The sequence below is a fragment of the Acinonyx jubatus genome, chromosome C1 (assembly GCF_027475565.1).
Source record: "Acinonyx jubatus isolate Ajub_Pintada_27869175 chromosome C1, VMU_Ajub_asm_v1.0, whole genome shotgun sequence".
Taxonomy (NCBI): domain Eukaryota; kingdom Metazoa; phylum Chordata; class Mammalia; order Carnivora; family Felidae; genus Acinonyx; species Acinonyx jubatus.
The window spans coordinates 8,019,748-8,034,635 of record NC_069381.1 but is presented as its reverse complement, the minus strand read 5'-3'; the positions used below and the strand labels follow the sequence as shown (position 1 = coordinate 8,034,635).

Genomic DNA, 14,888 nt, shown 5'->3' with positions numbered 1-14,888 from the left:
ACTTTCCGGGGTGACACTGAGTTCTCCTTTGGTTCCTGGTGATTCTGTCCTCTTTAGGGCCAGAGACTGTGTTGGCTCCTCTCTGAATCCTTGGTGTCTGTCCTCTGGCTGCACCCGGAGACGTGCTTGGAAAGTGGTGGTTCTGGTCAGAATCTGCACCGTAGGTTAAGTGGCTGGAGGCGTCCTCCAACATTAACATTGTCACGAAAAATTTACACTTCTGTTTACGCAATTGTGTACATGTAAAAATAGGAGTAAGTTTTAGCAACTGTAGGTTTGGATTAGGACGGTGTAGATGCTTTGCACCCCAACTTTGTTAAGGAATAATTAATAAATATAATTGTATATATTGAAAATGTACAACACGAAGGCAGGTGCCTGGGTGGTTCAGTCGGTTAAGCATCCGACTCTTGGTTTTGGCTCAGGTCATGATCTCACGGTTCATGGGATTGAGTCCCGCATCCAGCTCTGTGCTGACAGCATGGAGCCTGCTTGGGATTCTCTCTCTCTGTCTCTCTCTCTCTCTCCCCCCAAATAAATAAACACTTAAAAATAATAATAATAAAATGTACAACATGATAACTTGATACACATTATGGAATGCTTATCAAGCTCAAGATCATTAACACATCCATCACCTCCCATCGTTAACTCGTGTGCGTGTGTGATAAGCACACTTAAAACCCACTCTCAGCAACTTTAAAATGTGCAACACTGACTATAGTCCCCATGCCGTGCATGAGATCCTTGGAATCTACTCATCTTACAGTGGAAAGTTTATGCCCTTCAACCTGTCCCCCCATTTCCCCAGCTCTCTGCACCCCCTGGCAACCATGGTTCTGTTCTTTCTGTGGAATCAGGTGGTGGTTATGGTTTTTGTTTCATTTTGTTTTGTTTTTTTAGATTCCACATGTAAGGGATACCATATGGTATTTTTCTTTTTCTATCTTATTTCACTTAGCATAATGCCCTCCAGGTTCATCCATGTCATCATAAATGGCAGTTTCCTTCTTTTATATGGCTGAATGATATTCCTGTGTGTGTGTGTGTGTGTGTGTGTGTGTGTGTGTGTGTGTGTGTCTTTATCCACTCATCTGTCACCAGACACCTAGGCTGTTTCCATGTCTTGGCCATTGTGAATAATGCTGCAGTGGACATGGGAATACGGACATCTTTTCAAGATACTAACTTCCTTTCCTTTGCATATGTACCCAGAAGTGGAATTTCAGGATCATATGGTAATTTTATTTTTAAAAATCTCCCCATCTGCATTCCCACCAACGATGTACAAGGGTTTCCTATTTTCCACATCCTCATCAACACTTGCTGTCTCTTGCCTTTTTGATAACAGCCATCATACCTGGTATGAGAAGATACCTCATTGGATGGTTTGCATGTCCCTGATGATGAGTGATGTTGAAAACCTTTTCACGTACCTATTGGCCATTCTGCGAATGTCTTCTTTGGGAAAGTGTCTATTCAGGACCTTTGCCCTTTTTTTAATTGGGAATATTTACTTTTTTGCTATTAAGTCGTATGATTCGTTTATATATTTTGATATTAACTCCTCACGAGGGGCTATAGATGGCAAATCATTTCTCCCATACTGCAGGTTGTCTTTTCAACGTATTGCTTCTTTGCTGTGCAGAAGCTTTTTAGTTCTAGGTGAGCCCACTTATTGATTTTAGCCTTTGGTGCCTAGAGCTTCAGATGTTTTTTTAGTTATGGGGTTAGAGGAGATGAGAGAGAGAATTATTAGCTACTTCTGCCAGAGGCGTTTACGCTTTTCCTGCTCTTCTCTTAACCCCCTGATCTTTTTATCCTCACTTTCCAGGCAGTATTGCGCCGGCTGCTGGCACCTCAGACTCCCCGCCTGCCTCGGGGAGTTTGTTTGAATGCCTGTCCTGTGGAATGCCCTGCTGCAGCGCACCTCTTCTGTGCTCACTCTGTTCCTTGGAAAATCCCCGCGTTCTTGTTTTTAAGATTAAATAGGCTCCCAGCAGCCCAAGAACTATAGGTACAATAGGGAACACTGAGTAGGAGTAATGGCTCACCTTACACTGAGTGGCTCAAGGGAATGGTTCTTTTTGGCAAGGAAAAATGACTTCCTACCACCCAAAATGAATTTAGCATCTGTTACGGCTGAAGACATGCCCCCTCTCTGTGTTAGTTTGCTCAAGGAGAAAGAAAGTAGGAGTGTTGGTTTGCAAAGTATTTTGAAGCCAGGCGGTGGCATTGGACTCCGTGGTGATTAGGTGGCTAGATCCGACCTCTCCCCGTGGCTGCTGCCCTTGTCGGCCCCTGCCTTTTCACTTTTTGGCTTCCCTAAAGACTGTAACAAAATCAGTCTCTTTCTCACTGCTCACCCTCTGGTCTTTCCCTTAAGCTTTTTACCTTGCTCTGAATGGTAATGGTGGTAATTTAAAAACCAACACGTTTTAAAAGAATTTATTGTGGAAGGAAAAGGAAACTTCAGATGTTTACAACATCCTACAGTGTTGTATTTTTACAAAGCAAAATGCTTATAAACAGCATGAATCATTAACCATAGTGTCATCTACCTTCATTTTGCAGCCACTTTTATAGGCAAAAGAGGAAGCTCTTTGAGCCCTTTTCTTACAAAGTAAAAAATAAAAACCAATATATCTGTATTGACTGAATATCTTAAGGCAGTTTTGTGAAGCATCCTCGAGGGACTTTCCCCACCTCCTACTGGAACTCCCCAGCCGCCACTAGACCCACTTCTGCCTTTCAGCACACTGCGCCCTGATTGACGTTGAGCAGGGAGGAGGCAGAGGCCTGCCGCCAGGCCCGGGACCCTGGAGATCCCTCCTGGGTCAATCCACTGCCAGCAGAATAATTTTTGCCTTTAAAGAAAAAATGTGTAGACCGAAGGTAATTTCATTGGATTGGATTTAAAACCCGAAACTTCTTTCCCCCGCCACTCCTCTCTTTTATGCCTTCCTCCATCACCCACGGCCTCTCCTTGAAGATCAAAATCACATGATTCTTTTTAGTAAAGGGGCCTATTTTCTCCCCTCACATAACCTAGACCTTCAACTAAATAGATACAGTGACGTCACAGTTACTTTTCTTTCACAGAAAAATCAAGTGGAAAGGAGAGGCTTTGAGTGAATATGTCAGGGATCACAGGCACAGAGAGCCCACTCGGGCCAGGCCCCTGGGAAGTTGTGTGATGGCCCATCGTGTTTAAATAATTCATCCCATTTATGTAACGTCCTTGTCCTCTCAGTTTTATTGTGCTCCCTAGAGACAGACTCTCGTTGGAGATTCTAGGCCATGTTCCGTCCCTACCCTTTCTCCACTCCCTTCCTCCCCTTCCCTGCCCTCACGCAGCCTCCGATTGTCCCCATTTCCCTGGCCGTGCCCCCCGGCAGGCCTGCACTCAGGGCTGGAAGTCTTCCGGGCGGATTTTCATCTCCACGCGCCTGAGGGAGTAGCTTGAGCCGTGCCAGCCGTACCACGTGATGCCGTCCAGGTGCTTGTTGTGCTCCCCGAGGCGGTAGTAGACCCCGTTGAGGTTGGAGTCTGTGCAGCAGTTGTACCAGTACCCACCTGGCCCAAGAGAGAGATCGGGGCCGTGAGCCCGGTTCGTCCCCGCCCCGGAAACGGCGGACACATGGGACAGGAGGCTTGGCGGAGCTGCCGTTTGAACCGTAGCTCCGCAGTCAGAAGTGCCAAAGCCAGAACGCCGGGCCATGCGGCTCTGAATCCGGCTTTAAATTGGTCCTTCCCCGCTGGGACCAGCCCCCGAGCCCCCCCACCTCACCTTTGCGCAGCTGTGCACACTTGTCCAGGCAGTTGTCGTTGTCCTTGTCCTTGGTGCTGAAGGCCGTGTTGTTGTGGTAGAGGAGGGCGTCGTTCCCCACGTTGCCGCTGTAGTTCCCCAGGAAGAGGCGGTAGCTGTTCAGTTCGTTGCCCAGAGCAAAGCGGCTGTACTCGGCGTGGCGCAGGTTGCCCTCCCAGTCCTGTTGGGGAGCAGGTGGACCTTAGAGAAGCAGCGCGGGGGCTGTGTTTCCCGCCACGCCACCGGCCTTCCCTCTCTCGGCTCGCAGCCACACGTCCGTCTGTCTGTTTGCGCGGGGGCCCAGCGAGGCTTTATCACTTGTTTGCCTCTAGCTACCACACTAGGCTTGGGAGTCACAAAACAAGGGTCCCAGAGCAAGGCTCGCTCCTGAGTCGCCATCTGGCCTGGATTAGCCCCTCTTTCTGCATCCTTCCTGTCCCTCTCTGTCTGTGAGGTGTGGGTGTGTGTCTCTCTGTGTCCCACTCAGAGTCACTGGAGAAGGTAGCGGGGCTTCCATTCCCTTCACGACCGTCACCAGTCAGTGTCGATAAGGTTTGCACATAGAGGAGCTCAGGCCCCAGGCCCGAGTGGGGACTGTAGTGTGTCAGCACAGCTGACTGTTGGATCCCCCCGCTCTGGCCCGGGTCCAGCCTCTTGTGTATCTGCAGCCTCGCTTTTGGGAGCAAATAGGAAAAACTCTCTTCTCAACTGCACTACAGCCTGCAGGAAAACCGCCGTAATAAGCCCACAAGCCTGTAGTCAGTAAGAGTGGAAAGGGCGCCCCCAGAGTCGTGCACAGTTGTGTGTGGCACCTGCTCCAGTCCTAGGGGCCTTGTGCTCACCTCCATCTCCACACGCAGCCGGGTTGGCCGTCTGGAGAGCCGGTGGATGTGTTCGTTGCCCAGCCAGAAGTCCCCACGGATGCTGCCAAAGCCCTGCTTGTACTGCTTCCAGTCCCGGAAGAAGGAGACGAGGCCACTCTTTCGTCTCTGGATGGTGGTCCAGCCGCCGCCTGACGTCTCCATGTCACAGAACACCTGTGGCAGAGAGGATGCTCTGGTCAGGGACCCACAGAGGCAGGCAGAGGAGCCCGAGGGCGGGCCTCGTCGCCTCCCTCCCATTGCCGCAGGGCCAGTGGATGTGTGCGGGCTCACTACGACTCTACCCCAGTGTCAGCGAGCAGGAGTGGGGTAGTGGCTTGCTAAGGAAGAATTGTCAAAATTGAGGAGGGGGGCAAGCGCACGTATAGTTGGAAGAGAAGAAAATCCATGTGTGCTCTCTACGTGTTCTCTCTTATCTCCTTCCCCCAAGAATAACTGCTCTGGGTCGTGGCAAGAGATGTCAACAAGTCGGGTGGAGGTTATAGAATTATCTGTGTCGGAAGATTTGGTGTTTGGTCAGTAATGATTTGAAGGGGCAAAAGAGATGCCGGGGGAGGGGTTTCCCCCCCACAAACTGAGTGTGTGTGTGGATAGCTCTCTGGTACTCGGTGTGTCTGATTCTCTGTCTTGAGTTTCCCATTCTCTAGACCATGATTAGTCCTGTTGCCCCCAGCCCTGTGAGGGGGCAGAGGACCGATGGTAGAACCTGGGCCGTGGGCTCTGGTGACCTCACCTCCAGCTCAGGGCTGCCCAGAAAGTCATCGGGAGGAAGCTTGTACACCCCAGAGATGCGGTAGTTCTTCTGGTAGAGGGACGAGCAGTCATAGATGGCGTCTGTAATAGGAGCACACCGCAGGAGTGAGCATCCAAACCCAGGGGCTCCACGGCAGGTGGGCATTCGTGCTCCATCTCCATTGAAAGTTTAAAAACTGAGATCTCATTTCTACCACGCAATTCACACGAGTGTTCATTACTAGGCAGGGTCTGGGTTTTGGAGGGGTGTGGCCATTGGGAGACCAAAAGGAGGTGTCTTTTGGCTTCATTGGTGGTGGGGAAGCCCTCACCTGGATAGCAGCATCAATGGGACCATCAAACAGGTGGTTTCAGGTTAACTCTGAAATAGATCATCCTGCTATGTTCTGTTCTTCTAGGCCACGATCTCTGGGAACATTACAGTGTGCGAGGGCCACGTAATAGATGCGCCTGTTTAATAAATTCCACTTCTGGGACCGCTAGCCTCTCTTACCATGTACGTTATGAGCATCTCATAGGGTCTGATTTTGTTGTTTTCTTGGTTTATTTGGGGGTGGGGGTGGTTTTTCAGAGGGAATGGCTATTTCTACCTTTGAGAATGGCTATTTTTGTCTCGATTGCCTACAAGGACCCTAATTAAGGGAGATCAATTTAACATCTTCTTCCCCGAACCACCCCCCCCCACCCCCCGCTGCTTCGTCTAACACTGCTCATTCCTCAAACGGAAGTGCAAACACCCTGAGGAACCCATGGAGGCCTCCCCTGGCAGCATTATTAAAACAAGCAAACCAGAGCATCGAACAGGCTGGTGTTCACCCTGGGGTTGATTTAAACGCTTCCTTGGCCATCTTGGGGCTACAGCTTTGTGCCAGATTTTGTCTCCAGGTCTCAAATATCAAAGAAACCGCCTTTCCTGATGGGATTCAAAGAGCGGGAACTCTTGCTGTCCAGGAGACGCTTCCTGTCCCCTGTCTCTGGGGTTCTTTTCTTGGAGGCCCCTGCGCTGGGCCTTCGAGAAGAGCCCTTCGAGAGACGCTCACTGCCACCAGGAACTGTCCCAGGCAGAGCACATTGAGGGAGGGGGAGATGTGTGCCTTCGCCATCAGCGTCCTTCATTTTCTGTTACGGAGGAGAGCATCAACTTACTGCTTTCTCCGATGAGCTACCTGCTTAGAGAGTCTAAAGGTGACCCAGCAGCTGGCAATCGAGAAGAAAACGGAGGAAGGATGTCCTGGGCAAGAAGAGTAGGAGGCCCAGCAGGAGAGCTGCCTTTGACCCCCAAGAAGCTCCCTGCTGGGAGGGGAGAAAACCCCCAGTTGGAGGAGTAGGAGGCGGCACAATCAGAGTCCCGCCTGGCCTGCTCTGCCGCGCCAGGCCAGATCGGGACGCGCTTGTCTGGAAAATGTCCTGAGGATACCTTTCTAGTCCCACACTGAGGGGCAGGAAGTACATGCTTAGGAAGTGATTTTCACATGGTGGTTTATTGGGTAACGGGCCATTTAAGCTTATTTCACGTTACAGCTTTTTCTCCGTTTGAACTGAGAGTCATCAGTGACTCACTCTCTTCTATTTCTTGACTCGGTCTATGATGTGACCGAAAGTTTTTATATCAGTAATAAATGACATATCTGTAGGATATTCGCCTGACAAGTAACGATTTCCTGATGATCTCAGAAACCCCAGTTTCTTCTCTCTGAGCAATAAATTCACCTTAGCCGGTCTGAGCCAACCTAACTAGAAACCAGAAGTTATTTTAGGAAAGAAAGCATTGGATGTATCTTACGTGGGGGGCTTCCAAAAATCCAGATTTCAGCATTGCATTTTCTTATTTGCTGTAATGGGAGAATTTTATTTGAGATCCTGGGGGAAAATAGAAATCTCAGAAGTGAGGAACCTCGAGCCTCTCCTTCCTGACCCAAAGGAATTCTTCTTCTGGCTCTAGGCAGCATCTATACCTAATTCTGAGCCAGTGGGCAGAGTCAGGTGTGCAGAGACAGGACACAAAAACCCATTAATGCCCATTCCACTAAATCTTAGGGACACAGGAGAACTGTTTTTGGCAAAACTTGGTTCCTACAACGATAGATGTTACAGTTTTGGTGCTCAATCCTGCTTCCTTAGGACTGTGGGTACAGCCTGTCGGCTCTGGGTGAGGAAGCAAACCCATCAGGGAGACTTAAACCCTGTTTCTAAGGCTTGCGATGTGACTCTGGGCAAACCACGTCGTCCCTGTGCGCTCCGGGATGGGGATTCATACCTTCCTTATGCTGAATCATGGTGTGAGTAAAGAGACTGTGCAGACATTGGGGAAATTGACAGAAATTTACAGAACATGAGAGCCGGTGGCACGTACCCAGGAAAATACACCCCCAAAGAACCCCCCCAGTCATCATTCTGATGGCCAAGCCATCTACAAACCATGCCACACAGAGACGCTCCGGTGTTTGAACGAGAAGGTGGCAAGTAGCGTGAGGACACGTTCTCCTTACCTGCCGAGGTCTGGGTGACAGTCTGTGCTGCCTGTAGCTGCATAATGTCAATCTGGTTGTTCATTTCCGAGTACTTGCTCTCCGCGTCTGTGAGCCGTGACTCCATGCGCTTGGTGCTGCTCTCCAGCTCCATCACCTGCATGACCACGCTGACCCAGTCCCTCTCCTGCTTCTCGCTCAGTTCGCTCAGCAGACCGCTCAGATTGGCAATCTGGGCCCTGAGCTCCTTCGCCTCCTCACAGCAGGCGGCCGCCTTGAGCTGCGCGGGTGTCTTGCGCTTCAGGGGCTTCTGTGGCCATGCTGGGTGGCTGACAAAGGCCGTGATGAAAATGCAGAGCCAGGTCATAGCTGAGAGAGTCTTTTTCAGCATGTTTCGCGGGCCTGGGTGGGGAAGGATCTTCCTTTGGGGGATCTGGATAAGCCCGGCTGAGGTCTGCAAAGCTGCAGCAAATTACAACTGTGCACTTTCACTCCGGATGGGCTCACCACCCTGTTGCTTTCTGTCCTCCCTTGCTCTTTCTTAGCCTTTCTCAAAGCTTGGGTTTGAAAGTGCAGCCTAACTGGGCTCCCTGTACCTTTCTTCCCAAGCCTGAACGCTCTACAAACTCAGCATCTTAAATATTGTTTGCTGCCTGCACCTCCACCCCCACTGTGGCTGTGCATGGTGCCTTAGCCCCTCCCAGCTCATCTGGGAGGGTCAGGTGCCTGTTGGGTGAAGTCAGCGTAAACTTAGGCCAGAGGGGAGGAGGGACACAGGGGCGAGTCTTTCTTTCCTTGCCTGCACAGTCTCTGGGCTGGGACAAGAGGACTATGAATTTGTGTGTTTCCAATTTCGCCTGGTAGATTATGCCCCTGCCAGCCACTGGCTCAGCTCTATCAGCGAGCAGGGCAGGGTCGGAAGAATTTCCAAATTCCGTTCTAAAGGTTACATAACCGTGGGGTGAGCGTAAGGTAGGCAAAGAGAATTGGGAATACGACTCCCGCTCACCCAGGGAGGCCTGTTAATGTAATCCATGCTGTTTATATGAGGTTCTGGTATATTTTGGCATCCTGCTCAGTGTGCTCTTAACAAGGCTGGTTATTCCTTTCTCTGATCATCACTCAGAGAATGATGTTTTACAAAACCCTCGTTCCGCCTAGATCTAACACTGTCACGGTGGAAAATCTCCAACTTAGAAGGGCTCTAGAAATAGAAAGAGTAAGCATCTTAGGAAGCAAAAAAAGGCTTTGTGGTTTGTATCCACAGGATTTGCTCAGTCATCTTTCTTCTTACGTACTTCCTTCTTCCGCAAGTGGGCCCGTATTGGCTCCTCGCACTTGGCATTTGACAAGGAGGTGTCGGAGAGGACGGCAGGGACAAAAACGCAGGAGTGCCGGACACGGTCCTGGCACGGTCATGCCGATGTACTTCCGTCCGTCTGTAGGCACAGCGGAGAACAGGCCCATCCTTGGCCCGTGATTCAAAACTTGGAACGTACATTCAATCATAGGGAAAAGAATCTCTGTCACCTAACCCATATCGACAGTCTTATGTCCCTCTTCCTGTACAACACAGTTTGCAAATCTGAAGCTCTTCTCTATATCTGATGTATGTCCCTGAAAATAGGCATGCTGTCACTTCTCATGTATTGGAACGGAAGGGCACTACTCCTTTGAAAACAAATGGGAAAAACCTGGGGCTTCGGCAAACCTTAAATACTTAAAATGAGCTTTTCGCTGAGAACGATTACAGAGGCCTCTCCATCCTTAAGCAGTAACTGCCTCTGTCTTTGGAACGTGCTCTTTCTGCTTCCATGTTACGGAGCCACCGAGGCAGACCTCGTCCTGTTGCTGTTCCATGTGGGTGCTTCACACACAAGCCTGGTGCCCGACAGCCCTCCTTCCCTGCCGTGACCCCCGGAGTCCCTTTACAGGTGGCACTTCTGGCTTCAGAAAGTCATTTCTGTTCAGCAGCTAGAGTTACCAAGCAGGTTTTCTCCCCCCCCCCCCCCCCTTTAAATCACTAAGCGGTTGTGGCTCAGGTGTCCCAGGGTTCGTTTTCTCCCTTCCTGAGTCCCCTTGTCTACTGAGGGGTGAGGGTGTGGCTGGCCCCCCACGGCAGCTTGCCATTCCTCTCAGAAGAGCCTGTTTAGAATTGGCAGCCCGTCCCAGCTCTTATTTCGCAAATACCCAGCCCAGCTGGGCACTGCGGTCTCGGCCACATGGAGTTCATTTCACTAACACGAACCCAGCCCCAACCATCCGCATCCAACGGCCTCCTGAACCCGGTGAGGTTTTTCACGTCGATCTCCCAGCCATCACCTGACACTGAGCTTTTGCCCTGTGCCACACAGGCATGTGGAGCATCCTTTGTGACCCTGCCGTCCTGGTCTCCCCCCGCAGCAACGTGATAGAGAAGGGATCAGTGGAGCTTTATGGATTCCCAGCCAACTTTCTGTTTGTTCTTCCCAGTGGCCACTTTCCCGGCCCAAACAGGAAATTGTTACGAATAGATTTTCACATCTGGGCAGAAAGTGAATCAGTCATTTGTATTTGCAGCCCATGTAGCAATCCCTTCTGGGGGTTCATAGGTTTGGATCAGAAGCACCTAGCTGTTAGCATGAATGCCTACTCTCTGACATTTGTTTGCTGAAAGCCTATTTCTAACATGAGGTACAAGTTAGAGACAGAAGCTTTCCTTATTTGAAGATTTTCTTAAATCACCTAAGCTGCCCAAATGTCAATAGCCCTCCCAATTAAAAAACAAATAGCAAATTAAGAGTGTTTCCCATGCCGGAAGATTATCAATTCTGCATACATCCACAACCCTGCGATGTCCTAGATTCTGCGTTTCTGAAAGAAAGAAAAGTAAGCCCTTGTTTTGAGTACAGCTAAGCCAGTGGAGAAAACCAGGAAGAATGTGGGGGACGAGACCAGTTTTCCCTTCTCCAAGAGGCTTTTACCTTCTCTGCCCTTCAGTGGATAAAGTGACCATAAAAATGGGAATTAACTGAGAAAATAAGGAAAGCCTGTGTTGGACATCTTGCAGCTTTTCCTTTTCTCTATTTTGCTGCTGGTGAAAGAGGCTCAGCTTGGTGTTCCTGGGGAAGATGTTTGTGAAAATCAAATTTATAGTCTTAATGAGAAAAAGCCAGTGAGCTTTTACTTAGCCTGGAAGTTCTCAGAGACTTCACAGTCTGGGCCGTACTGCCTTGGGCTGGCACCAAGGACGGGAAGCCTCCAGCAGCCTGAGGATTACAGAGCTTGGGTAAGACCTAGAGGTGGTCTCTCCTTCCACGCAAATGGAGCGTCATGTCGCATTGTCTCGAAAACGTCCCGATTGGAGACCCTCCTCCTTTGCTAATATATTCCTGCCCCTGCCTGCCCTTAAACCACCACTTGCACAGTTGGTGAGGGAAACAGCTACCCTTAGAACCGGACTCTCAGTTTGTGGCATGAGTACATCTCAGAAGAACCTGCCTGCCTTGTTGTTAGTTTAATAGTGTTCTTCATGGGGATATTTTACTTCTCCTAAAGTCTTAGTGAGTCACGGCTTTGCCTTACTGTATGTGGCCATTTAATACCCGATGCTTCTTCTTCCTTTTTTTTTTTTTTTTTAATGTTTATTTATTTTTGAGAGACAGAGTGCAAGCAGGGAAGGGACAGAGAGAGGGGGAGACGGGAGACACAATCTGAAGCAGGTTGCCGACTCCAGGCTCCGTGCTGTCAGCACAGAGCCCGACGCGGGGCTCAAACTCACGAACCGCGAGATCATGTCCTGAGCTGAAGTCGGACGCTTAACCGACTGAGCCACACCCACGTGCCCCAATACCTGACACTCCTGTCGCTCAGTCCTATTTCTGCCTCAGTTAAATGCCACCCACCCCAGGAGGCCCATCCATCTCTTCCCTAAGTCTCCTGATCTGCCACTTGTACCAGAGTGCATTCTGGATGTGTTAGAAATCGTTTCTCTTGTGCTTCCTTCTAGAGTCTATTATTTCACGACAGCACCTAGCAAGAGAGTCTGTCTCTGCGTTCAGACTTTGTAGCAAACGTCTGTTCTGTTAGCCAGCATGTAAATTGCAGAGCATCGTTAACAGTGCCGGCCCAGCCTCAATTGCCTCACCGTCCGGTTGGAGAAACAGGCAGCTGAGCTCTGGGACAGTGTGACATGCTAGGAGAGGGACACAGAGGAGGAGGAGTGCCCAATTCAGATGAGGTCCGGAAGGCCTCCCAAGGGGAGTGCTACCCAGGTTTCACAGAGAAAGGAGGAGGTAGCCAGGGGTGGGAGGCGGGCATTCTGAGCAAGGTGCAGCTTTGTGAAAGACCTTGGCTTAGTAGGAGGACGTAAGTAGTTGAGTGTGGCTTAAGAGTCAGGGGCGGAGGACAGTAAAGCCAGAGAGGTGGAGGGGAGCCAGGCCTGAGGGCCCTGAGGAGTCCACGTGAGGGGCGTGATTGCTACTCTGAAGACAGACGAGTCTCTGGAAGGAATCTAAGCAGCTCCTTACCCTTGTTGCTCTGTTTTCCTGAGTCTCACCGGGAAAGGGGCTTTTTGTACTTGCCCCACAAGATTTTTAACTGGAAATGGGACGGCCTAGAACATCCAAATTTCTTGAAATTGTAATGCGTTCATATTAAATGCCCCGAAGGGATCATCTGGCTTGAAGATTAAGGAGGCGGTATATGAAGGACTTGAAATAGTTGGGTCTGGAATCAGACAAATCTGGGTTCTAATCCCTTCCCATCATTGGTAGTTCCATGACCCTGGGCAAATTATTTCTCTGAGTTTACAGATCTGTGCAGTGGTGATGCAAATCCTAACTACTTTACCTCACAGGATTTCTGGTTCAATAAAGCAAAGGATTAAAAATAGTTAAGGCGGGGCACCTGGGTGGCTCAGTTGGTTAAGCATCTGACTTCAGCTCCGGACATAATCTCACCATTTGTGAGTTTGAACCCCGCATCAGGCTCTCTGCTATTGGCTCAGAGCCCACTTCATATCCTCTGTCTTTCTCTCTCTCTCTCTCGAAAATAAAATAAACACTTAAAAGATAATCATAAAATAAACAATAAAAATAGTGAAGGCATTTCTGAATAAGATAAATAAATTTGGAGCAATTAAACTACGAGAAATCAATATTTATCATAAAGCTACTGTAAGTGATTAAAGGCAGTGTAGTGGTGGCACAAGGCTAAACTCACAGATAAATGGAGCGGAATCAAATGTCTGGAAACACCCACATGTGTGTAGACACTTGATTTTTGACAAGGTGGCACCACGGAACACTGAGGAAAGCACAGTCTTTTCGGCAAGTTCTTCCAGGTCAGCTAGGTAGCCTTACGGGGAGAAGAGGGCTCTTGACCCTTACCTCACACCACACATAAAACTTCAAGTTCAGAGGAGGCTTCCGTTCCACATGTGGAAGGTAAAACCAAAGCTTCTAGAAGATAACATAGGATATTATCTTCGGCATCTTGGGGGTAAGCAAAGATTTCTTAAACAAGATACAAAGAGCACTAACCATACAAGAAAACATTATCAAATGCAATAGAAGGAGTCATCTCTGTTCATTAGAAGACACCACGAAGAGAGCGAAAAGGGAGGAAGATTATCTCCAATAGATATCTTTGTGTTTATTGCATCCAGAGTATACATACAACTCTTCTCAAACAACTTTGAAAAAGGTAGCCAACTTAAAGATTGGCAAGACTTATTTCACAAAAGAAGATCTCCACAAGGCCAATAAACATGAAAAGCTGCTCAAGCTCCTTAGTCATTATGGAAATTCAAATCAAAACTCTCCCATGCCGCCAATACACGCACACTGCAATGGGAAACACGGACAGTACCAAGTGTTGACAAGGATGTGGAGCCATTGGGCTTTTCAGGTATTTCCGGTGGAAATGTCAATTGCTGAAACCACTCTGGGGAGCAATTTGTCCATGTCCTCGAAAGCAGAACACACCCTGTAACCCAAAGGTGCTACTTCTTGGTAGGGTCCCAACAGAAACGCCAGCACCCTTGCACCAAAGCCAGTACAAGAACGTGTGTAGCTACAGCACTCGTACGGCCAAGAGCTGACAGCCACCTACATGCCCGTCAGCGGGAAGATGGATACTTTGTGATATATTCATAGAGTGAACGAGTCTTCAGCACTAGAAGGAAGAACGACCGTGGCATGTTGGTGGCACATAGCAACACGAACGTATGTCCCAGACATCGTGTTGAGCATCAGGTGAGGTTCAAAACATGGCAAAACTGTGGGGCGCCTGGGTGGCTCAGTCAGTTAAGCATCCGACTCTTGATCTTGGCTTAGGTCATGATCTTACAGTTTCGTGAGTTCAAGCCCCACATCAGGCTCTGCACTGACAGCTCAGAAGCTGCCTGGGATTCTCTCTCTCTCTCTCTCTCTCTCTCTCTCTCTCTCTGTGCCCCTCCTCTGCTCGTGCTTTCTCTGTCTCTTTTGATGTAAATAACTAAACTAAAAAAAAAAAAAAAAAACCGGCAAAACTAACCAGTTGCGTCAGAGGTCAGATAGTCGTTGCCTCTAGAGATGAGGAGGGGAGCCGCGGTCAGGACAAGGCTCAGTGTTTCTGGGACCCTGGCAGCGTGTTGTGTTCTGTGTCTCGCTCTGGGTGGTATTTACAAGGGTATCTTCACTCCGTGATTTATCAAGCTGCACACTGTGTGCACCTTTCTATATGTGTGTTACACTTCAACGAGGAAGTTGATTCAAAAATCGATAGTGCACATGATACAGGTTAGTGACGGACACATAGTCAATGTCCAGCAAATATTAAGTATTAGTGGTTAGGTATGCAGTTATCATCTCATTAGAAAAGCCCTCCCTGCCCTTCCGAGTCTACACTAAGCCCCCCCCCCCCCCCACGTTAGTCTCCATCTAGGCGCTCTGTTTTCTTCTTGGTGTTTACCTTCACAGCATTTATTTCAGGGTTTTTTGGTTTGTTTGTTTTGTT

General features: G+C 49.1%; 2 protein-coding genes across 3 annotated transcripts in view; one reads left to right on the top strand and one right to left on the bottom strand.

The window, feature by feature from the left end:
• The window catches only part of MTOR (mechanistic target of rapamycin kinase), a 133,569-nt gene that overhangs the window by 63,170 nt on the left and 55,511 nt on the right, over window positions 1–14,888 (top strand). The gene's annotated exons all lie outside the window — the stretch shown is intronic.
• ANGPTL7 (angiopoietin like 7) lies at window positions 2,433–8,601 on the bottom strand. Its single transcript, XM_015083111.3, has 5 exons — window positions 7,932–8,601; window positions 5,423–5,523; window positions 4,651–4,845; window positions 3,791–3,989; window positions 2,433–3,576 (listed from the first exon to the last, which is right to left on the bottom strand). Exons 1-5 carry the CDS (start codon window positions 8,299–8,301, stop codon window positions 3,407–3,409), a joined length of 1,035 nt encoding a protein of 344 aa, XP_014938597.1. The 5' UTR covers window positions 8,302–8,601; the 3' UTR covers window positions 2,433–3,406.